Source organism: Cetorhinus maximus, chromosome 31 (assembly GCF_964194155.1).
Source record: "Cetorhinus maximus chromosome 31, sCetMax3.hap1.1, whole genome shotgun sequence".
NCBI classification, from domain to species: domain Eukaryota; kingdom Metazoa; phylum Chordata; class Chondrichthyes; order Lamniformes; family Cetorhinidae; genus Cetorhinus; species Cetorhinus maximus.
Window position 1 is genome coordinate 9,710,737 of NC_135909.1, and position 25,697 is coordinate 9,736,433.

Genomic DNA, 25,697 nt, shown 5'->3' on the forward strand with positions numbered 1-25,697 from the left:
ATCACAAGGGCTGCAGCGGTTCAAGAATTCAGCTCAGCACTACGTTCTGAATGGCATTGAGCGATGGGCAATAACTGCTGGCCTAGCCTGCGGTGACCACATCCCGTGAATGAATAAAAAAAACCCTACGAATCAGACATAGACCGTTTATGCAAACTCTCTGTTTTCTGACAGCCAGCCAATCTTCTATCCATGCTTATATGTTACCCCCAACACCGTGACCGCTTTTTTCCATCCGCAATAGCATTTGATGAGGCACCCTGTCAAATACCTTCTGGAAATACAGGTTCAGTACGCCGACAAGCTCCCATTCATCTACAGCACATGTTGTTCACTCAAAGGACTTTTCATTAATTGGTTAAACATGATTCCCTTTTTAAAAAACCATGCTGAAACTTCATGATTAACTAGACAATGCGTATTTGATGCCTGGGTCCATGACACTATGGGTAGGACTGAGCAACCTGCAGTACTTGTGGAGACAAGGTCACATCTTCACATCGTGTTATGTGGCACTAACACTGTGCTAAATGGGATCAATATTGAACGGATCTAGGAAATCAAAACTGGTCATCCATGAGGTGCTGAGGCCCATCATTGTATTCGACCATAACTGGTAAACTCATGGTCTGGCATATCATCACCCCAACATTCCCATCAAGCAGGGGAATCAACCTCTATACCGAGGGTATGCCTAAGAATAAGAATTTACCACAGATATTCAGATACCGAATTAATCCCACTTTTCCCAATAGTAATGGGGCCTGATAGGCACAGAGTGATTCCCACATTGACGTTCAGTACCACTGACTGACACAGAATTAATCCCACCCTCACATACAGTACCAGACACTGACCCATAAAGAAGGAATCCTGCTCTCACAAACTGTTCCAGAGTCTGAAATGCAGAATGAATCCTACACTCACAAACACTACCTGTGACTGACAGATACAGAACAAATCTCATTCAGGTACAGTAGCAGAGTTTGATAGATACGTCATGTATCCCACAATCACATTTACTGCCAGAGATTAAGTGGTGATGATGACAGTAATCCCATTGTGGTTTAACCAGAGTTTTACACAAGAACCTGAACATCTGGGTTTTTTTTTTCTTTCACGAGACGTGGGCGTCTCTGGCGAGGCAGCAGGTGTGTCCTGTTCACAAAAACAAGAGGGCAAATCTAACCCGGCCAATTACCGCCACATTAGTCTACTCCCGATAAAAACAGTGATGAAAGGAGTCTTCGGCAGGGTCATCAAACAACTCTAACTCAACAATAACCTGTTCTTTGATGCTTAGTTTGGGATCCACCAGGGCCATTCAGCCCCTGACTGCACTGCGGCCTTGGCCCAAACATGGACAAAAGAGCTGAACTCAACGGGCGAGATGACAGCGACTGCCCTTGACATCAAAGCAGCATCTGACAGGGAACATCATGACTCCAGGAAGGAAATATTTTCCCACAGAAAACATCCTCACAGCACAACAGAGAACAGAAAACATCTTTACACAACAAGACAGACCTTTACAGAACAGAGAAAACTTTTGCACAAGACGGATCATATTTACACAGGTGGGGTCACATTTGCACAACAGGGATACATTTTACACAAACACAGTGAAGATCTGTCAGCGGCAGAGTCACAGTTCCACGACAGAAAGAACAGTTGTACAGCAGAGAGCACAGTTACACAACAGGAAATACAATGAAAAACAGGGCCTATCTTTATGCAGCACACAATACCTGCAAAGAAATTCTGACTTGCAGCTCCATGCTGGTTGTGAATTCCCCCTGAACAAAATTGTTGAACCACATAAAGGCCCATTTTCTCCTCAGTGAAACTCCTAGAATACAGTTTAAATGCAGTCAAATAAAAACCAAGCTGTGGGGTTACCAGCTCTGTCAGTTCTTTCAGACAATATTACAACAGAATTCACCAGCCAGCAACCTGAACCCACCAGCATGGGGTTACCTGAATTGCTGCTTTGGGATAATTTCAGAGTCAGATTACATAGGCAAACATGTGGAAGGTCTGTATTTATTTTCCCCATTTGTGCAGCGTGAATCAATTCTGAATAGTAACGACCCGGATTCTCAAACCTGCTCCCGATTTCAGTAAATCGCACCTTCCAGAGCACAGCTCTTCATTGTTTTCCTTATGCAGCCCACATATTGGACCAAAAGCCACAAACGATGATGTTTGGCTGGGGATTGAACCCCCCACTTGTCGCAAACCAATTCAACAAAAATCCCTAATTAAGGATCACACTCCTAGACCAAAGAGCGAGCGGAGATGACCCACTTAAATGAATATAGATGTTGATTGCCATCAAAGTGTTTCTGTCACCCTTTTACATTGCTATAGTGAAAAGAGAACAATGAACAATTCCAACTCAGCTCCGGCCGTAATACGGGGAGTGAAACAGATTTCATGTTTCAGGTCAATGGCCTTTCATCAACACTGGGGAAAGTGAGAATTGTAATACGTTTTAGGCCAGTGAAAGGAAGGAGAACAGCAAAACGGATAGCGGGTGATCTTTTGAAAGGCAGGAGAGTTAAAATGAGAATAGGGTTTGTGCTGCATGTCCAGAGAGAGATAAATATAAGCTTCTCGTGCAGTAACAGCGCAGGATGAGGTCATTCCGTCCGTCGCGCCCTTGAAAACTCTCTGGTCAATCTGGACCTCTGGAAAGTGCCCAATTGAAAGATGCGGTGCTGTTCCTCGAGAGTGTCCTGAGCTTCATTGGCACATTGCTGGAGGCCGAGGACTGAGTGATCTGCGTAAGAGCCAGGTCGCCAGTCATTTTATTTCACCACCTTGACTCTATGAATGTGTTGGTTAGAGTTCCTGCTAATTTTTGGACGACTTTGGTATCAATTCTGTCACCAGAAAATGCCGCTATGGAACATCTGTTCAAAGTTACTGCAACTCCTACACTTACTGCTCTAAGAAACTGCCACTGAGACACTTTGCTGCCTGGTTTGGTGATGGAGGCAGAAACACTCAGCTCATTTCAAAGTTACCTGGATCTGCACCTAAAGTGTTGCAACCTGCAAAGCTCCGTGTTGTAAGGTGGGATTGGAATGGGCGGCTAGATTTTATGTGTTTTTTTCCAGCCGGGGCAGACACAATGGGCGGAATGGCCCCCGGTCTATGCCCTAAATTTCTTATTATTCTATGAGACCAGGAAGAAAATATTTTCCACAGAACTCATCTTCACAGGCCAGCAGAGATCATCTTCACACAAGAGTAAACACTTTTACAAAACATGTGGCGCTTTTACACAGCCGGGAACATATTTGCAAAACAGGGAAGCATTTTACACAGCCACAGTGAAGGTCTGTCACAGTTCCACGACAGAGAGAACAGTTGTACAGCAGAAAGCACAGTTACACAACAGGAAATCTATTTTAAAAAGGGCCGATCTTCATGCAACTGCAAAGACCTTTTCTCATAAATGATCAGTTTCTCCATTTCAGTTTCTTCCTGGTTTGACAGGCACTTTTTTGTGCCTGTCTTTGTGTGCCCTGGTCGTGTCTTACTGTTTCTCTGTGTGTCTTCCGCTCTGTGCTCTGTTCCCGGTGGTGTGAAGTGGGGTTGTGCAGCCAGGCTGAGCTCACCAACAGATGTCCTTTAAAAATAAATGAACAAGTGAATGGTTGCTTGGCTCCCAGGCAGCATTAATATTAATTTGAAGCTCCTGCTTCAAAGCAGAGTGGCGCAGCGGAAGCGTGCTAGGCTCATAACCCACAAGTCGATGGATCGAAACCCTCCTCTGCTGTTCAGGTTGCCATACGGACGGAAAAGAAGGATTTGAACTTCGATACAAAAACTCGGAGCCTTCATTACAGGAAATTTATATCAGCTTTATACTTCCAGTAAGCATTTCAATCTGCAACCAAACACTCAAGTTGCTTCCATTCGCACATGGACACAAGCAATAATTGTTGCAAAAATACACCAGCCCTGGGGGATCTCTCCTTTCTCTCAGCCCATTGTCCGAATGGACTTCCCCCGTTCTCTGTTGCTACATGATTATCTGAAAGAGGAAAAAAAGCCCGTGAATTAAAGAACTGATGGTTGGTGCAAGGATCGCAGTAAATACAGCAACTCGCGGGCAGCCTCGGAATGTGTGGGTTCTTCAGTGCAGTCAGGACCATTTACAGCCCAAGCACCCAAGGACATACCCCACTGAGAGCTAAGAATGGAGTGGCGCTTATCAAGGACAGAGATGCAATCCCGCTCATTGGAAAGGGGACCTTCTCCGATTTCCTCAACCGAGACTCAGTCCTCGACATGAGTGCCCTCGACCACATTCCACAGCATGTTACCCTCCACCAGCTCAGCACAATCCCAGCCCGACATGAGGTTGGAAAGGCCATCCGACAGCTAAGAACCACCAAGGCCGCCGGCAAAGGTGGAATCCCTGCCGAAACACTAAAATAGGGTGGAGAACTATTCTTAAAGAAAATACAGGACCTCATCTCCATCATCTGGAAGGAGAGCATACCAGGGTATCTCTGAGATGCCTAATTATGACTATCTTCAGAAAAGGAGACCAGACTGACTGCGGTAACTATAGAGGGGAATCTCTGCTGTCCACCACAGGGAAAGTCGTTACAAGAGTCCTCCTCAATTACCTTCTCTCCATGGCTGAAGAACTCCTGCCAGAGTCACAATGCGGATTCTGTCCATCAAACAGAACATTGAAAATGATCTTCACAGGAAGACAAGCCTAAGAAAATGCAGCGAGCAGCAGCAACCTCTTTTCATGGTCTTCTTTGACCCCACAAAGGCCTTCAACTCTATCAACTGGGAGGGACTGTGGAGCATCCTCCTGGAATTTTTCTGCCCCCAGAAAAAAGTCACCCCCCCTCCGCCTGCTGCAGGATGACATGCAAACCGTGATCCTTACCAAGGGATCTGCTGCAGACCCACACTAGTGCAAACTGGGGTCAAGCAAGTCTGTGTCATCACACCAAATCTCTTTTCCACCTCCATCACTGCAACACCCCACCCCATCTCCATGAAGCTCCTCGTCGGGGTGGAGCTACTCTACAGGACGAGCAGGAAACAGCTCAACCTACGTCACCTCCATTCCAGAACCGAGATCACCCCAGCCTGTCATCGAACTGCAGCGCGCTGACGACACTTGTGTCTGCGCAAACTCAGAGACAGAGCTCCAAACTATCATTGACACATTCACGGAGCCGTGTGATAGGAAGGGCTTTAGGCTACAAATGTGTTATTTGGAGAGGTGTTACAGAGAATGAGATATAAACACACACAGTTGAAAGTGATGGACATTTTAAGCAGGGCAGGAAGAGAGTGTTGTAGGAATTTCGATACGAGCTTCGAAATCAGAAAACGTTCCCTTTGTTTTAAAGAGCCGAGAGACTGAGGGTTCCAAATGCAGAAATCACCAAATTGAGTGAACAGGCTACTTTTTTTCAAGGTGAAATCAATCTGAATAAGTCATTTATACTTTACATCGACAGCAATCTGCCTGTTAATTCATGTGTAATTGAAGTTGATTTTGGTTTGTTTGTTAAAACAAAGTAAGAAGTAAAAACATAAGAAGCGAAATCTTGTCTTTTGGTTTTCTCATTGAGGTCATTGCGTAAATTTGATTCTATAGGTTCCCACGGAGACCTGAACAAAAGGCACGCTGGTTCCTGGGCTTTATAAATAGAAGTATCGAGCAGAAAAACAAAACAGCAATGGAGAATCGTTATAAACACTGAAATCAAAAGAGAAAATGTTAGAAAAACTCAGCAGGTCAGGCAGCATCTGTGGAGAGAGAAACAGAGTTATCGTTTCGAGTCTAATATGACTCTTTTCCGGATACTCTCTTTCCCTCTCCACAGATGCTGCCAGACTGGCTGAGTGTTTCCATTCCCTGTTTTCATTTCAGGTTTCTAGCATCCGAGCTACGTCCTTTTAATCCATTCATGGATGTGGGCGTCGCTGGCTAGGCCTGCATTTATTGCCCATCCCTAATTGCCCTTGAGATGGAGATTGTGAGTTGTCTTCTTGAACCGCTGCAGCTTTATAAAATAATGGTTGGGCCAGGAGCAGGGCATTGTGTCCAACAATGATCATCACACTTTAGAAAGATGTGGCGACATTAGAGAGTGCGCAGGAAACATTGGGAAGAAATTATTTCTCTGAGAAACTTCAGTTACCCATGATCACTGCCGTATGCTCGAAACATTTATCTCTAAATCCCTGTTTAATGCCGTCCCCTACTTTATCAATACTGCTTGGAGTCATATATACATTTCCCACTAATGTTTTCCGCCCTTCGTTGCTTCTTAGCTCTACACAGATTGATTCTACATCTAGATTTTATGAACCAATATCCTCTCTCAATATTGCACTGATTTCATTGTTAAAGAAAAATGCCACACCACCTCCTTTTCCTTTTTGCCTGTCTTCCCTAAATATTGAAAACCATTGGATATTCAGTACCCAGAATTGGTCACCCTACATCCACGTCTCTATTCTCGTAATCATGTTGTGCCCGTTTACATCTATTTGCAATGTCAATTCATCCACCTTATTCCCAATGCTCCGTGCATTCAGATACAGTGCATTTAGACTTCTCTTTTTACAAATATTTCTTTGTATTATGGCCTTATTTTGATGGACAGCACCTCCAATACAGCAGCGCTCCCTCAGTAATATACTGGAGTGTCAGTCTTACTTGTTACACACAAATTCTGGTGTGGGATTTGAAGACATATCCTTGTGTTTCAAAGCCGAGTGTGATCAAGTCAGCCCCAGTCAAAGTGTTTAAGAAATCGTCCAATCCACAGCTACATGACTAGGACAACTATGATGTCATCCTCTGGCAGGTCACATGACAGCTGGAGCCACAAGGCATCAGATTTGTGACTGGATTCAAACCCAAAATCCTGTCTCAATGATTTTTCAAATAAAGCTGTCAGCTGCTTGAAAATGCAGCAGTGAAACTTCCTTCTTGACCATGAGGAGAGCTAGGAAGACAGGAGAAAAACTAAATCCTTTAATACAACAGTTCAAAAACCATCAAGATTGAAATCCTGAGAGGAAAAGTCAAGTTATTATTGAGAACTCTGCTGAGAGAACTTCTCTGGACAGCAGAGGAATCAGGTGAAGAACAGAGTAAATCGACACCAGTGAACAAGTCAACATCAAAATGGATCAACTCTTGTCAAGATCAATGAGTAAAAGCTGAGAGCTCCGTGCATCATCAGTTCATCAAGTGGAGATATTGTCTGGATAAAGCATTCTCTTTAGAACAAGATTTATTGAATTTAGTGGAATAGATGCATCATTGCAGAACATGCAAGTTACACTGTGATAAAGAAAGTGGGAAAATTAAATTGCAAACGAGAAATTGAGTGACCTCTGAGCTCAAACACAGAGAGAGTGAATTGTAGAGTGAAGACTTTAAAACATGGATTTGTTGACAGCGGGGATTAGGTGCATCGTATGCTCTGTTGGACCTCCAAAGCAGGCTGATGGTAAATGTCAGATTCATAAAACATTAGAGAAACAAGCGCGATAAATAAAGTACAGCAGAGAACCGATAAAAAAGGAAATTAGAGCAGCAGACAGTGAGTGCATGAGGAAGGATTAGAAGGTAACACAAGAGAAAACAACGCGGACCTTTAACAAAAAACGGAGAGTCACTGAAAGGGTCGGCTGGTTAGGAGATCATGTGGAGGCAGAGGGCTGGGGTGCTCAATGAGAACATTACATCTGTCAGCACGAAACAGAGGATGCTGCTAATGCCACAGTAAAGGAGGAGCTGGTGGAGAAACTGGATAGGATGAAAATAGATAAAGAAGAGGCAGTTAAAAGGTTGGCAGCGCTCACAGCAGAAAAGTCACCTGATCCGGATGCCATACATCCTGGATTACTGAGGGAAGGGTGGAAATAGTGGAGACTTAAGCCACAATCTTTTCATCTTTCCTTGGATATGGGAGTGATGCCAGAGAACTGAAGGTTGTTAATGTTACATCTGTGTTTAAAATAGAGAGAGATAAACCCAGTACCAGTTAGTCAAATGGTAGTGATGGGGACACGTTTAGAGACAATAATCCAGTATAAAATTCATTGTCACTTCGTAGAACATGGGTTGATAAATGTCAACCAGTACAGATTGATGAACAGAAAATCATGACTGAAATACTTAATGGTGTTTGATGAAGTTTCAGAGAACATTGACCAGGGGAGTGAGTTTGATGATGTGAGCCTGGACTTCCAAAGGTGTTTGAAAAAGTTCCATATAATAGACTTGTTAGTAAAATTCAAGCAGGTGGGATTAAATGGGCAGTGGCAGCATGGTTATAAAATTGAATAAGGGGCAGAAAGGATAATGTAGAGGTGAGCGGTTGTTTTCAGAGTGGAGGGATTTAGGCAGAACCAATGCTCTCTCACGTCAGGCAGCTGTTCTATTCCCATTCTCAGAGCTCTTTTAAATTTTAATACATTCCAGACAATATCTAAGTTTGCTGATGGCACTAGGTTAGGTGACATGGTTAGTAGTGTAGGTGGGAGCAGCAAGTTTCAAAGGATCATTGACAGATTCAGTGAGTGAACAAAAACTGTGGCCGATGGTGTTCAATATGGGGAAGTGTGAGGTCATCCATCTTGGAGCAAAGAAAGATCAGAGAATTTCCTAAACAGTCAGAAACTTGGGACTGTGGAGGAGTTGAGAGTGAGAGTGAGAGCTGAATGGGGCTGGAGGGTGGATAAAGAGCAGCGGCAGAGCAGCCCGAGAGCAGCAGTGAGAGAGAGAAGGAGAGAAGAATGAGAGCGGTGGGGGGGATAAAGAGCTGTGAGGGAGGGTTTGGAGCAAACCGGCCATGTTTATAATAAATAGTCAAAGCATGATATCAGGGGAAAGAAGGGAGCTGGTTGGTTTCTGCAGATTTCTCTAAATTGGACTTTGATTTAAACTAGGAGCTGGAAAATTAAACATTTCAATCAGGGTAAGTGTGACAGTCAGTGTAAGTGTAATAAGAGTATTAGTGCAGAGCAGGTCAAGAGATATTAAATACAATTTAGAGTTTAAACAAGGTACTCATTCGATTCTATAAGAAGGAATAGAGGTTTGTTTTCGATCACGGATGGGCAGCTGAGACCTGTTGCTTGCAGTTCCTGACCCATTTGGGAACCTCAGGCCTTGGGGGCCACATGTGTAGGAAGTCCCTGCAGCTGCTCGAGTTCGAGCTCAGGATTTCCGAAGTTGAGGGGCAGCTGGAGTCACTGCGGAGCATCGGGGAGGATGAGAGTTTCCTGGATCATACGTTCCAGGTGGTGAACACCCCAAAGGGAGTGTGTTCAGGGTAGTAGATGGGTGGCCATCACAAGAGTAGGAAGAGGCAGGAAATGCAGGAGACTTTGGGGTCTGTGCCACTCATTGACTCAGAGACGTTTACAGCACAGAAGGATGCCAGTCGGCCCATCGTGTAAGCGCGGGTCAACAAAGATCTGACGACACTAATTTCATTTTCTAGCGCTTGGCCCATAGCCCTGGAGGCTATGGCAACGCAAGTGAATATCCAAATACTTCTTAAATTTATGAGAGTTTCTGACTGAACCACCTTTCAGGCAGTGAGTTCCGGACTCCCACCACCCACTGAGTGAAAAATATTCTCCTCAACTCCCCTCTTAACCTTCTACCTCTTCCATTAAATCTATGTCACCTGGTTATTGACCCCTCTATTAATGGAAAAAGTGCCTTCCAATCCACCCTATCTATGCCCCTCACAATCTTATTTACCTCTATCAGGTCCCCTCTCAATCTTTGCTGCTCCAAAGAAAACAGCCTCAGCCTATCCAATCTTTACTCATAGCTCAGAACATCCAGCCCAGGCAGCATCCTGGTAAATCTCCTCTGACCCTCTCCAGTACAATCACATCCTTCCTATAATGTGGTGACCCGAACTGCACTCAGTACTCCAGTTGTGGCTGACACAGTGTTTTATACAGTTCCAGCATAACCTCCCCGCTCTTGTATTCTATGCCTCAGCTAATAAAGGCAAGTCGGCAGTGGCGCAGTGGTAATGTTTTGGGGACCCGGGTTCGAATCCCATCAGGACAAGTCTAATGATGATCATGAAACCATTGTCGATCGTCGTAAAAACCCATCTGGTTCACTAATGCCCTTTAGGGAAGGAAACCTGCCATCCTTACCTGTTCCAGACTCACAGCAATGTGGGTGACTCTGAAATGCCTCCTGAACAAGGGAAATTAGGAATGGGCAACAAATGCCCTGCCCTGCGGCCTTCAGGGATCTGTGGACATGCACACTAAGGTCCCTCTGATCTTCAGTACTTTCCAAGGTCCTACAATTCAGTGTAATCCCTTACCTTGTTAGCCTTCCCCAAGTGCATTACCTCACACTTATCCAGGTTGAATTCCATTTGCCACTGCTCTGTCCACCTGACCAGTCCATTGATATCCTCCTGCAGATTACGGCTATCCTCCTCACTATTTACCACCAGGCCAATTCTCGTGTCATCCGCACACTTCTTGATCATACCCCCTACATTTAAGTCCAAATCATTAAGTACACCACAAACAGCAAGGGCCCCAGCACTGAGCCCTGTGGAACCCCACTGGAAACAAACTTCCTGCCACAGAAACATCCCTCTACCATCACCCTCTGCTTCCTGCCTCTCAGCCAATTTTGGATCCAATGTGCCACTCTGCCGTGGATCACTTGTGCACTCACTTTCTTGACCAGTCTGCCATGGGGGACCTTAAAAAAAAAGCCTAACTAAAGCCCATGTAGACCACATCAAATGTATAATCATCATCAACACTCCTGGTTAACTCCTCAAAAAATTTGATCAAATTTGTCAAACACGATCTTCCCTTAACAAATCCATGCTGACTATCCCTGATTAATCCGAGTCTCTCTAAGTGCAGATATATTCTGTCCCTCAGAGTTCTTTCTCAGGACTTCCCCACCACTGAGGTTAGACTGACAGGCCTGTAATTTCCTGATCTATCCCTTCCTCCCTTTTTTAATAATGGGACATTAGCTGTCTCCCAGTCCTCTGGTACCTCCCCTGTGGCCAGAGCAGATTTGAAAATTCCTGCCAAATCCCCTGATATCGCTTCCCTCGCCTCCCTCGCCTCCCTCAACAGGCTGGTATACATCTCATCCAGGCCTGCTGATTATCTACTTTTAGGGCCACTAAACTCTCTAGTACCTCCTCTCTCTCTATGTTAATTTCATCTAATATTTCACAGTCCTTCACCCTGATGTCTTTATCTGCGTTGTCCTTTTCCATTCTGAAGGCCAATGCAATGTATTCTTTGAGGACTTTACCCACGTCTTATGGGTCCACATACAGGTCACCTCTATGGTCCCTAATTGGGCCTACTCTTTCCCTAGTTGTTCTCTTGCTGTTTATATATTTTCAAAAAACCCTTTAGGTTTTCCTTCATTCTACCCACCAATTTTTCTCATGCATTTTCTTAGCTTCCCTAGTTTCCTTATTAAGTTCCCCTTGCACTTTTTATACTCCTCTAGCACTCAGCCTTATTGAGCCCTCGGTATCTGTCATAACCTCTTTTTTCCTTAATCCTAACCTTCATGTCCCTTGACATCCAGGGTTCTCTGGACTTGGTCCTCCTCTTTGTCTTTACAGGAACATACTTGCCCTGTACTCTCGCTATTTCCTCCTTGAATGCCTCCCACTGCTCTGACACAGTTTTATCTGCAAGGAGCTGCTCCCAGTCCACTTGGGCCAAATCGTACCTCATCTTCGTAAAATTAGCCCTTCCCCAGTTTAGAACTTTTATTCTTGGCCCAACCTTATCCTTTTCTATAACTCTACTGAATCAAACTGAGTTAGGGTCACAATCTCCAAAATGCTCCCCTACTGATCTGCCTTCCACCAGCCTGGGCTCATTTCCCAATATTAGGTCCAGAACTGCCTGCTCCCTTGTTGGGCTTTCTACGCACTGGCTAAAAATGTTCTCCTGGTTGCAACTTAAGAATTTTGCTCCCTCCCTACCTTGCACACTGAAACTATCCCAGTTATGTTTGGGTAGTTAAAATCCCCGACTATTACTGCCTTATTATTCTTCCACATCTCTGAAATTTAATTACATATTTCATCCTCTATCTCCCTCTCTCTCACCCAACAGCATGTTTGCCCCTTCTGTGTTTTTTAATTCTACTCATATGGCCTCATTTGATGACCCTTCCATGATATCATCCCTCCTCACTGCTATAATTGATTCCTTGATCAATACCCCCTTCCTCTTCTATCCACCTACACCCCCGTCTCCCCCTATCATGTCTGAATACATTATAACCAGGAATGTTGAGCTGCCCTTCTTTCAGCCAGGTCTCGGTCATAGCTATGATATCATTCTCCCACATGCCAATTTGTGCCCTCAGATCATCTGTCTTATTCCTCAGGCTCCTTGCATGAAAATACATTCCACTTAGCCTTGCTAAACTCACTTCTTTCAGAAGTGGCCTATGTTTCCTCTGCCTTTCAGACTCACTTACTAGTGTTTTAACTTCTCATTCCATCTCAGCTTCTCTCCCCTCTGAACAACTTTTCAGGATCCCATCCCCCTAACAATTTAGTTTAAATCCACCCCAACAGCATTAGCAAACCTCCCCGTGAGGATGCTGCTCCCGTTCCTGTTCAGATGGAACCTGTCCAACTTGTACAGGTCCCAACTACCCCAGAAACGGTCCCAATGTCCCAGGAATCTAAAGCCCTCCCACCTGCACCATCTCTCCAGCCACGCATTCATCTGCTCTATCCTTATGCTCCTATACCCACTCCTGTGTGGCACCCGGGGTAATCCGGAGATTACCACCTTTGAAGTCTTGCTTTTCAATTTCCCACCTAATTCCCTAAAGTCTGCTTGCAGGCCCTCATTTCTCTTTCTTCCTATGTTATTGGTCCCAACATGAACCATGGCCTCTGACCGATCACCCTCCCCCCTTCAGAATGCCCTGCAGCTGTTCCGTGACATCCTTAACCCTGTACCTGGGATGCAACATACCAACCAGGAGTTACGCCTATTGCCACAGAAGCGCCTGTTTACTCCCCTCACTAATGTATCCCTTCCCACTATTGCCACTGTCCTCCCCCACTGAGCAGCTGGACCACCCACAGTGCCATGGCCTTGGCTCTGGTTGGCCTCCTCAGAGGAACCGTCACTCTCACCGTTTTCCATGACCGAAAAACAGTTTTCAAGTGTGGTGCACTCGGGGATTCCCTTACTACCTGCCTGGTGCCCTTCTTCAGTCTGGTGGTCACCCATTCCCTCTCTGCCTGCACCTCCTTCAGCTGCAGGGTGACCACGTCCTGAAACGTGCTATTCATGAGCCTCTGAGCCTCATGGATGCACCGTAGTGCCCCCATCTGCCGCTCAAGCTGCTAAACCAGGAGCTCGAGTTCCTCCAGTCGGAGGCACCTCCTGCACACATGGTCATCCAGACCGCCGGGAGAGTCTAGGATTTCCCACATAGCGCAGGATGTGCAAATCACAGCACTGAGCTCCCCAGGCATAACTTAACTAAATCGAATATGGACTCTTGCTTTTATTTTACCCTTACTCCTACTTGAGTCTCGCTGCTTTAACCTTTCTCTCCCGAAGTCTTGCTTGTTTAACCTCTCCCTCCGGAAGGGTCTGTGTTTTAACCTCTGTCCCAAAGTCTCTGTTTTAACCTCTCTCCCGAAGTCTCTGTTTTAACCTCTCTCTCCCGAAGTCTCTGTTTTAACCTCTCTCCCGAAGTCTCTGCTTTAACCTCTCTCCCGAAGTCTCGCTGTTTCAACCTCTCTCCTGAAGTCTCTGTTTTAACCTCTCTCTCCCGAAGTCTCTGTTTTAACCTCTCTCCCGAAGTCTCTGTTTTAACCTCTCTCTCCCGAAGTCTCTGTTTTAACCTCTCTCCCGAAGTCTCTGTTTTAACCTCTCTCTCCCGAAGTCTCTGTTTTAACCTCTCTCTCCCGAAGTCTCTGTTTTAACCTCTCTCCTGAAGTCTCTGTTTTAACCTCTCTCCCGAAGTCTCTGTTTTAACCTCTCTCTCCCGAAGTCTCTGTTTTAACCTCTCTCTCCCGAAGTCTCTGTTTTAACCTCTCTCCCGAAGTCTCTGTTTTAACCTCTCGCTCCCGAAGTCTCTGTTTTAACCTCTCTCTCCCGAAGTCTCTGTTTTAACCTCTCTCTCCCGAAGTCTCGCTGTTTTAACCTCTCTCTCCCGAAGTCTCTGTTTTAACCTCTCTCTCCCGAAGTCTCTGTTTTAACCTCTCTCCCGAAGTCTCTGTTTTAACCTCTCTCTCCCGAAGTCTCTGTTTTAACCTGTCTCTCCCGAAGTCTCTGTTTTAACCTCTCTCCCGAAGTCTCTGTTTTAACCTCTCTCTCCCGAAGTCTCGCTGTTTTAACCTCTCTCCCGAAGTCTCCCTGTTTTAACCTCCCACCCGAAGTCTGTTTTAACCTTTCTCTCTCCCGAAGTCTGTCTGTGTTAAGCTCTCTCTCCCGAAGTCTTGCTGTTTTAACCTTTCTCTCCCGAAGTCTCTGTTTTAAATTTTCTCTCCCGAACTCTCTGTTTTAACCTTTCTCTCTCCCGAAATCTGTTTTAACCTCTCTCTCTATCCTGAAGTCTCTATTTTAGCCTCACTCTCCCAAAGTCTCACTGTTTTAACCTCTCTGCTCCCGAACTCTTGCTGTTTTAGCCTCTTCCTCCCGAAGTCCCTCTATTTTAACCTCTATCTCCCACAGTCACTGTTCTCACTGTCAAACTGGTACTCAGAATTGCAGACTGCTGGGAATGGTGACACCCTGAAGGAGTGCAGTCCAGACCATGGCATCAATGGGCAAGAAACTGCACAGGTTGGAACAGCAAAGAGTAGAAACGCAGTCATTATTGGAGATTTCATAGTCAGGCGGACAGACAGGCTTTTCTGTTCCACATGGTGTGTTGTCTCCTTGGGGCCAGGGTAAAGGACATCATGGGGAGGGTGCAGATTATTCCGCAGGGGGAAGGGAGTGAGCCAGAGTATCAATGACACAGCGGGGACAGGTATTGAGGTCACTCGGTCAGAATTTCAGCAGCTCAGGAGGTCGTTAAAATGTAGGATGTCGAAGGGAGTAATCTCTGGATTACTGCCAGTGCCACGTGATAGTGAGAGTAGAAATGTAGGAAGAAATAGGGAGCATCAATACATGGCTTGAGGCCAGTGCAGGAGGTGGGAGAGCCTTTAGATTCTTGGGACATTGGGGCCAGTTCTGTGACAGGAAACACCTATTCGAAAGGAACAGGTTGTACCTTAACAAGACTGGGACCAATGCCCTCATGGGGAGGGTCATTCATATGGTTGGGGGGGATTTGTACTGAACTGGCAGGGGGTGAGCCCCAGTATATAGAAGTAGAAAAGAGGAATAACTAGAAAAGGAAGTAGAACCATATAAGATAGGAGTAGATGAAGAAGGAATCTAAGAGGAATACAAGGACAGGTTTACAATGTATGTGCGTAATCGCACAAAGAGCGGTGAATAAAGCTGGTGAGCTAGAAGCACAAAGAGCCATGTGGGAAAATGATGTGGGGGCAATGATGGAAACGTGGTTTAAAAATGGTGAGGATCGGGTTCATATTCAAGGCTACAAAGTGCTCAGAAAAGAGAGAGAGGGAAAAAAATGGAGTTGTGGTGAGAGAGATAGAGGAACAAATACGCAGGGAAATCACAGAGATGTATAAGAACTATAAAGCGGTGATATCTGGGGATTTTGGAAATGTGTTTAGGAGAACTTCTTCGACCAGGATGTTCTCAGTCCAGTTAGGAAGGAGGCATTGCTGGATCTGGTGCTGGGGAAGGAGGTGGGCCAAGGTTGGCCACGTGAACCAAGTGTCTGTGGGTGAACCCTTGGGTAAGAGTGATTGGAAGGGAGCGAACTTCAATGGGAGGAGAGGGGATTTAGCCAGGGTAAAATGGAACTAGAGACTGACAGGAAAAACTGTAACAGAACAATGGGTGATCTTTCAGGAGGAGATGTGTCAGGTACAGACTAGGTACTTTCCAATAAGGGGGAAAGGGAGGGGAACCAAAGCCAGGGCTCCTTGGATGATGAGGAAGATAGGAAATATGATGAAACAATGAAGCATATGATGTATGTCAGATGAATTCTTCAAGTGAGAACCAGGTCACTGCTATTGTATGAGAGTGTGGAATTAACTCTCTCTCTGCCCATCTCTGTTACTGCATGTGAATGTGGAATTAATTAATCCCCAATATCAGTCAATCTGCACAATTAACTCCCTATCCGTCATCTCTGTTGCTATGTTTCAGGGCAGAATTATGATAACTTTCTACCTATCATTAAACATTAGTCTGTCTGAGTGTGAAATTAATTCAGTATCTGTCAGCCTCTATTGCTGTATGTCAATGTGGAATTAAATCTCCCTCATCTCCATTACTGTGTGTGAGTGCACAATGAACTCTCATCTGTCAGTATTTGCTTCTGAGTTTCAGTGTGGAATTATCTCTCTGTCCATCTTTGTTAGTGTGAGAGGGCAGAATTAATTCTGTATCTGGTATTCTATATTACTGTATGTAAGTGGGGCATTAATTCTCTGTTCATCTCTGTTATTGCATGTGAGAGTGGAATTAACTGTCAGCCTTTGGTACTGTATATGAGTGCAGCATTTCTTTCTCTCGATGAGTGTAATTGAATATGGAATTAACTCTCTCTTTGACAGTCTCTGTTACTTTATGTGAGTGTGAATGAATTCTCTATCCTTTAGTCTCCAATAGTTTACTTTAGTGTGGCATTAACACACTGTGAATCTCTGTTACTGTCTGAGTGTGGAATTCACTCTCTGTCCATCTATAATAATGTGATTGTCATTAATTCTCCATCCGTCAGTCTCTGTTACTCTATGGAAGTGGGTCACTTTCAAGTTAGCAAACTGCAACCAGTAGAGAGTCACAGGGATCAGTGCCGGGTTCTCAGCTATTTACATTCTATATTAATGACTCAGATGAATGGAGAGAGCATCACCAAATTTTCAGACAATACATAGATAGGTGGGAAAGCAGGCTGTGAGGGGACACAAAGAGTCTGCAAGAGGATATAGAAAGGTTAAGTCAGTGGGCAAACATTTGTCAGATGGAATACAATGTGGGGAACATTGATGGGAAGAATAGAAAAACAAAACATTATTCAAATGATATATATACTAATGGACTAGACTGTGGTGTGCAGCGAGATGAGAAATCTCAAAATTTGCAGATGATCCGAAGATTGGAAACATTGTCAACTGTGATTGGGATAGTCTTGAACTCCAAAAGGACAAAGACATGTTGGTGGATTGGGCAGGCAAGTAGCAGCTGAAGTTCAATGCATAGAAGTGTCAGGTGATTCATTTTGGTAGGAAAAATATAGTGAGACAGTATTAAATAAAGGGACAGCCTTTAAAGGAGGTGCAGGAACAGAGGCACTTCATTGTATATGTACATCAATCACTGAAGATTGTGGGGCATGTTGAGGGAGAAGTTAATAAAGCATATAGAATCTCAGGCTTTATTAATAGGGGCACTGAGTACAAGATTCTGTGATTCTGTGAAGAGTAAGGAGGTCATGTTGAACTTGTATAAGTCACTTTTTAGGCTTCATCTGGAGTACTGTGTCCAGTTCTGGGTGTCATTCTTAAGGAAGGATGTGAAGGCATTGGAGACAGTACAGAGGAGATTCACAAGAATGATTCCAAGATAAATGACTTGGATATAAATGTAGGGGGAATGATCAAGAAGTTTGCAGACAATACAAAAATTGGCCGAGCAGTTGATAGCGAGGAGGATTTCTGTAGACTGCAGGAAGATATCAATGAACTGATCAGGTGGGCAGAAAAGTGGCAAATGGAATTCAACCCAGAGAAGTGTGAGGTGATGTATTTTTTTTATTCATTCATGGGATGTGGGTGTCACTGGCTAGGCTAGCATTTATAAACCATCCCTAAGAGGGCATTTAAGTATCAACCACATTGCTGTGGGTCTGGAGTCTCATGCAAGGCCACAATACATGGGAGGATACTGAGAGGTGTTAAGGAAGTGAGGGACCTTGAAGTGAGTTTCCACAGATCCCTGAAGGTAGCAGGACAGGTTCATAAGGTGGTTAAGATGGCATATGGAATCCTTTCACTTATTAGCTGAGGCATAGAATATGAAAGCAGGGAGGTTATGCTGAAACTACGTCAAACATTAGTTAGGCCACAACTTGAGTAGTGTGCAGTTCCGGTCAACTCATTGCGGAAAGGATCCAATTGTAGTAGAGAGAGTCCAGAGATTTATGAGGGTGTTGCCAGGACTGGAAAATCGCAGCTATGAGGAAAGATTGGATGGATTGGGGTTGTTCTCCTTGGAACACAGGAAGCAAAGGGGAGATTTGATTGAGATGCACAAAATTGTGAGGGGCCTGGATAGAGTGGATGGGAAGGGCCTATTTACTTTAGCAGAGATGTCAGTGACTAGGCGGCATAAGCTTAAAGTGATTGGAAAGAATCGAGGGGAGATGAAGAAAATGTTTTTCGCCCAGGGGGCTGTGGGGCTCTGGAACTCACTGCCTGAAAGGGTAGAAGAGGCAGAAACCCTCAGCTCATTTAAAAGGTGTCTGGATCTGCACCTGAAGTGCTGTAACCTGCAAGCCTTCGGACTAAATGCTGGAAAGTGGGATTAGGCTGCGTAGCTTATTTTTTGGCTGGTGTAGATACGATGGGCCAAAAGGCCTCTTTCTGTGCCATAATGTTTCTATAATTCTATAAAGAATTGTAGCTATGGGGATACATGGGAGAGGTTGGGATTGTTTTCCCTGCAGAAAAGGCGGCTGAAAGGAGACTTGATAGATGTATTCAAGATCCAGAGGGGTATGGACAGGGTAAATAATGAGAAATTGTTCCCACTCAATAGAACACTAAGAACTAGAAGGCACAGACTCAAAATAATTGGCAAAAGGATTAAATGTGATATGAGAGAGACTCAAAACGTTTAATTTAAAATTTAATTTTTTTTTCACCCAGAGGGTGGTTGGAGTCTGGAACGAATGTCCTCAAAGGGTGGTGGAGGCAGATTTGCTTGAGATATTCAAAAGGGAATTCAATTGCTACCTGAAAGGAAAGAACGTGCAAGGTTACGGGGACAAGGGAGGAGAGTGGGACTGGGTAGAAAGCTCTTTCAGAGAGCCAGTGCAGACTTGATAGGCCGAATGGCCTCCTTCGATACTGTGGAGAGAGACTGCAGAATGTTGCAGTACAGAGGGATCAAGATCTCCTTGTACATGAATCACAAGAAGTTAATGTGAAGCTGCAGCAAGTAAATAGGAAGGTAAATGGAATGTTGGCCTTTATTCCGGGGTGGGGGGGTCTGAAAGTAGGGAAGTCTTGCTACAGCTACACAGCATTGGTGAGACTACACCGGGAGTACTGTGTTTTGTTGGAGTCTCCTTATTTAAAGAGGGATATAACTGCATAGGGGCACTTCAGAGAAGTTTGATTAGACTGACTCCTGAGATGAAGGAGTTGTCTCATGAGGAATGTTCAAGCAGGTTGGGCTGATTTGCATAGGAGATTCGAAGAATGAGAGGTGATCTCATTGAAACAACTAAGATTCTGAGGGGGTTTGACAGGGTAGATGTTGAGAGGGATGTTTCCATTTGTGGGGAAAATAGAACCAAAGGGCACAGTTTAAAAATAAACATCTCCCATTTAAGACAAAAATGGGAAGGAATTTTTTCTCTCAGAGCGTCCTTAATCTTTGTAATTCTCCACCTCAGAGAGCAGTGGAGGCTGGGTCATTGCATATATTCATGCTGAGTTAGACAGATTTTTCATCGGCAGGAGAGTCAAGGGTTATAGGGCAGGTGGGAGAGTGGGTTTGAGGCCACAATCAGATCAGCCATGGTCTTATTGAATGGTGAAGCTGGCCCGATGGGCTGAATGGCCTCCTCCTGCTTCTCTTTCTTATATTTTTAATTTGTCAGTGTGGGATTGACCCTCTGTCTGTTAGTCTCTTTTGCTGTATTTCAGCGTGAAATTAACTCAGCCTTATCTGCATGTGAGTGTGGAATTGATTCTCTGTCCATCACTTACTGAATGTGAGTGTGTAATTTACATCTCTGTCAGTCTCTGTTACGGTTGAGAGTGGAACTATCTCTCGAGCAGCCGATGATACTGTATATGAGTGCGGAATTCACTCTTTGTCAGCCTCTAGGTGTATTAGAATATGGAATTAACTCATGTCAGTCTCTGTTACGGTATGTGAGTGTGGAATTATCTCTATCGCTCAGTCTTGGTTGCTGTGAGTGTGGAATTCTCTTTTCCAGTCTTTGTTCTGACATCTGAGAGTGGAGTTAAGACCTCTCAATTTCCATTAATATTTCAGTGAGGAATTAACTTACAACAACAGAGGCTGAGAGAAATTAAGAGAGTTAGTTCCACACTCTCATATTTGTCTGTCTGTGTTACTGTGTGTGAGTGAGGAATAAACAAACAATTTGTCAGGCTCTGTTACTGAGTGTGTGGAATTAACTCTCTATCAGTCAGTCTCTGTTATTGTGCCTGAGAATGTAGTAGAGGCAGGTTCAATTAAGGAATTCAAGAGAAAATTGGATTATTATCCAAAAAGGAAAAATGTGCAGGGCTATGTGGAAAAGGCGGTGAAGTGGCAAGAGGTGATTTGCTCCTTCAGAAGGCCAGCATAGAATATAATGGGCAGAATGGCCTCTGTCTGTGCTGTAATCATTCTATGATTCGATGAATTAACTTTCCGTCAATCTCTCTTACAATATATGAGTGTGGGTGGAATTAACACCATCTGTCAATCTCTGCTGTTACATGTGAATGTGAAATTTACTTCCTGTCAGTCTCTGTTACTATACAAGAAACAGTAAATGACCTTATATCAGAAATGCTTGGGCCCTACTGTTCTCAAAAGTGCTCGCAGTTAAACCCACCACCTTCTCCTCTCTCTACTCTCCAGTTCTAAAACAGCCAACAAGAACATACCTTCAAAGTAAGCGAGGATCGACTTCCATGTCCAACATCCATTCTGATTCAAAAGTGTTCAATTGTCAGTTTGAGTTTCTGACCTTGGTTTTGTGAGCAACACCTGCAACAATTCACTGACAACATCATGTGGATAGTGGCAATCTGAAATAAAGAGAGAAAATGCTGGAAATACACAGCACATCAGACAGCAAATGTGCAGAAAGAAACGTTCACATTTCAAGTTACTGACAATCAACCTGCAATAAAACACTTACTAACATCTGCCCATGGTGACTGCAGTTCCCACAATTCCCTGCATCCCAGAAACGGCTCTATCAAATGCACTGACTTCCCCAGCATTGAGAGTGCGCATGCTCCCCAGGGCCGGCCCCGGGTCATTCTGAGGTCGAACTTATCGGCCCATTTCACCAATATGCTTGTGTCCTTTTGAAGTTTAACACTCTCCTCCTCACAGTTCACAATACCTCCAAGTTTCATGTCATCCGCAAATTTTGAAATGGTGTCCCATACACCAAGCAGTCGGTCAACAATATATATCAGAAAGACCAGGGGATCTAATGCCGTCCCCCGGGTCCCCCGCCGCACGTCCGACGGGCCCGGCGGCTTTCATTCGGGCTCTGAGAACCGCTGAGACTCGGTGTTACTGAGGCTGCGCTCGATCAAGCTCCTTGCGCATGCGCGGCTAGACAGGATTTCCTTTACGATTTGGTGCGCTTGCGCAGTGCGGCCATTCTGATCGAGAATGGCCGTTTGAAATCACCCAGAGCATTCTGGGAATTCTGTCTGCCATTTTAGCATAAACTGTAACGCGGGAGGAAGCGCCTAATAAATATCAACTTCACTCTATTTTCCATCCCAGAATTTCATACTCAGGTAATGATGGAGTGATAGTGAACGAGAGAAGAACATTCAGACTGTGCCCGCTCTTTGTGAGAAATGGGCTGGTCTCCACTGGTGTGTGTTTGCAGCAATTGCAGCTCGTGTTCTTGTGTGAACAAATGCAATTTGAGATGTTTGTTGCCGATTGAAGTGTTTACAGGAAGCGAGATTCCAATGTTAATGCCTGCAAACTGAAATGATAAATCAGATAAGTTTGTGAGTGGCAGCAAATATTTCTCTTAGTTGGGAAAGTAATTAACAGAGGATGGTTACTAATCCTACCGCCCACATAGTCATCTATGTTGTTTACATAAATGATGAATAATAGGGGACCCAGCACAGATCCCTGTGGTATGCTACTGGACACTGACTTGCAATCACTAATGCAGCCTTCTGTCATCACCCTGTCTCCTACAACGAAGCCAATTTTGAATCCACCTTATCAAATAACCCTGTGTCCCATGTGTATTTGCCTTCTTTATAAGTCTCCCATGTGGTACCTTGTCAAAGGCTTTGCTGAAATCCATAAAAACTATATCAACTGCACTTCCCTCATCTACACACCTGGTCACCTCCTCAAAATTTCAAACAAATTTGTTAGGCATGACCTCCCTCTGACAAAGCCATGCTGAATATCCCTGATCAAAACTTTCCTCTCCAAGTGGAGATAGATTTTCTCCTTCAGAATTTTCTCCAATAGTTTCCCTAACCATGACGTGAGACATACTGGCCTGCAGTTCCCTGGCTTATTTCTACAACCCTTCTTAAATAGAGGAACCACATTAGCTGTTCTCCAGTCATCTGGCACCTCCCCCGTGGCCAGGGAAGAATGGGAACAGGTTTCCTTTGTCTACCTGATCTAAACCTGTAATAATCTTGTACACCTCACTCAGACCAACCCTCAATCTCGGTTGCTTCAAGGAGAGCTGCTCCAGATTCCGCAAACAAACCTTGCAACTGTAATCCCTCATGCCTGGAACTATTCTAGTAAATCTTCTTTGCACCCTCTCAAAGACTCTCACATCCTTCCAAAAGTGTGGTGACCAGAAATGGATGCAATATTGTAGTTGCAGTCCAACCAGAGCTTTAGAAAGGTTAAACATAATGTTCCTGTTTTTATGCTCAGTACCTCTGTTGATTAAAGCAAAGATCCCATCTGCTTTCCAAACTACACCCTCAAAATCTCCTGTCTCCTTCAATGATCTAAAGACTCTCAGTCCCTCTGACCTTGCACAATTTTTAGAACTGGACTATCATGTTTATACTGCCTCTTTTCTGTCAAAATGCAGAACTGTTCCTGCGTGTGGGATTAATAATATGTCTCTGTTACAATATCATTAAGATCTGAGAATGCAGCTTCTGCCTCTTCATGAGAATCTTTCTGGGTAAAACCAGAGTTTACTCGGATTTTTGCAACTGTTGCATTACCTGAGTCTCACCGCCCTCACTCACTCTGTCTCTGTCAATCCCTCCACCCCCTCTCTCTTGAACTCCACATGAAGGCGGGATACTGTTGTTTCGTGGCTGAGTGCACACAATCTGTATCTTTAAATGATCAAAAATAATTCTGCTTGTGAACAAGATAATAATTTAAACCAGTTACAGTTTAACCCAGGCATAGCTGTGATTGGCTGCAGTCCCCTGAACCTGGGGAACAGACACTGTGAGCAGCTCCGGTCTCAGAGGGTTTAACAGTTACTGAGCTGGGAACCTACAATGAATTCCCGAGAATCCACAGCTCAGGCCGAGAGAAGAGGAAATCCTGTCCTGGGAGCTGTAATTCTGAGACACAGTTTGTCTTGTCAGTGTGTAGATGTGAACATTGTATCAGCGAGAGTGTGTTAAAGGGGCGAGCGGGTTAGACTAATGTCACTGTGTTTGTGTGTCCGGCCTCAGCGCCAGATTTCCGAGTCATTCTTGTGTAAAATCACAAGATTTCCCTGTCATAGGATCGCGCTGCTCCCCTGCTTAGCCCTGAAGAGAGAATTTAAGGCAATTTTTTCGCTTATTTCATGATTTTACTGGAAACACAGAGAAGAAGTCAGCGCTCGACTGAGAGGGCGCGATCAAAGCAGCAAAGAAACGAGTTTACATCGAAATTGCAGGGATGCGGTCACGTACACTGAACACGCCAAGCGCCAAACGGTCACTGCCATGGATGTGGTGTACGCTCTGAAACGCCAGGGCCGCACTCTCTATGGATTCGGCGGCTGAACAACTTTACCCTTTCTACCAAACACACAACAAAGGCTCTTTTAAGAGCCACCCACCGTCTCACAGAGAGAGCAGAGACCTCGGAACGCGAGGTGGGATGTGCGTGTGTTTGATTGGAACTCTCAATTTGGGCTCCAGCCAATTACTGTTCGGGGCGGTTCCTCACACAGTTTAAAAATGCGGATTGTAGGCCAGACTGTAATCGGTTCAGAAAATGGTCAGGACCAAGCAAACACCGCGCAAATCGACTGGAGGGAAAGCTCCCCGCAAACAGCTGGCTACCAAAGCGGCCCGGAAGAGCGCTCGAGCCACGGGCGGAGTGAAGAAGCCTCATCGCTACGAACCCGGCACTGTGGCTCTGAGGGAGATCCGCCGCTACCAGAGGTCCGAGCTGCTAATTCGCAAATTGGCTTTCCAGCGCCTGGTGCGAGAGATCGCTCAGGACTTTAGCGTCTTGCTCGCCCAGGGCTCGGCCGTCATGGCCCTGCAGGAGGCCAGCGAGGCTTACCTGGTGGGGCTCTTTGAGGAAGCCAAACTGTGCGCCATCCACGCCAAGCGAGTTACCATCATGCCCGAAGACATCCAGCTGGCCCGCCGCATCCGCGGGGAACGCGCCTAAAACCCGGCTTAAGCACCAAACACAACAACGGCTCTTTTAAGAGCCACTAAATCAAATAATGAAAGAGCTGTGACCGGCGTTTAGAACAGAAATTAATTCGGCCGCTCAGACTCGAATCTCGTAAGTAATCGGCATAGAATTTAAACCGTCCCACCCCCATGGGAAGTAAAGAAAATGCTGCCTATATGAGCAATTGAGATCGGAGACAGCCCTTTTCACAGACTGCGTGCGGGCAGATGCAATTGAATCAGATCCTGTCCGGGCGCAACACTCGCTGTGAAACCCGCTTGTGAATTTCCTCATGTCGCTCTCGTAATTGCATCGAATAGATTCGGTATTTTTGACATTGATGGATTTACAGAATGATTGTTTCTGATATCCTGTCCATAAATAGTTCACTAACAAAAGCGGGAGATGTGTGAGCAGAGAAACAGCGCTATCCAGAGCGGGAACTGAAAACACAAGATAACAAATCAGAAACAGATAAATCCACCGTTACAATAACTCCATCTCTGACCCTCCTGACAGTGAGCAGCCCTTTCCCGTGAGTGGCTCTGGAAAGAGCCTTTGGGTTATTAGATCACATTGTGGCCGCTTCACTTCCTCTGGGAGCGCTCAGCGCTGGTTTTCATGGGCAGCAGCACGGCCTGGATATTAGGCAGCACCCCGCCCTGAGCGATGGTCACCCCTCCCAGCAGCTTGTTGAGCTCCTCGTCGTTGCGGACGGCCAGCTGCAGGTGTCTGGGGATGATGAGTGTCTTCTTGTTGTCCCGGGCCGCGTTACCGGCCAGCTCGAGGATTTCAGCCGTCAGATACTCGAGCACAGCAGCCAGATAGACCGGGGCTCCGGCACCCACACGCTCAGCATAGTTGCCCTTTCTCAGGTGCCTGTGAACACGGCCCACCGGGAACCGCAGTCCAGCCCGGGAGGAGCGAGACTTGGCCTTGGA

The 25,697-nt window shown here is 45.2% G+C and overlaps 1 protein-coding gene and 1 long non-coding RNA gene across 2 annotated transcripts in view; one reads left to right on the plus strand and one right to left on the minus strand.

Moving 5' to 3' along the window:
* Nucleotides 1-2,793: 2,793 nt before the first annotated feature.
* The window catches only part of LOC144670415 (uncharacterized), an 83,866-nt gene continuing 60,962 nt past the window's right edge, over nt 2,794-25,697 (minus strand). Inside the window, exon 2 of the long non-coding RNA XR_013573870.1 lies at nt 2,794-3,637. This is a non-coding gene — a long non-coding RNA (uncharacterized LOC144670415). The remainder of the gene's footprint in view (nt 3,638-25,697) is intronic.
* Nucleotides 24,343-24,747, plus strand: LOC144670346 (histone H3, embryonic-like). Its single transcript, XM_078532823.1, has one exon. The coding sequence runs from the start codon at nt 24,343-24,345 to the stop codon at nt 24,745-24,747; it is 405 nt and encodes a 134-aa protein (XP_078388949.1).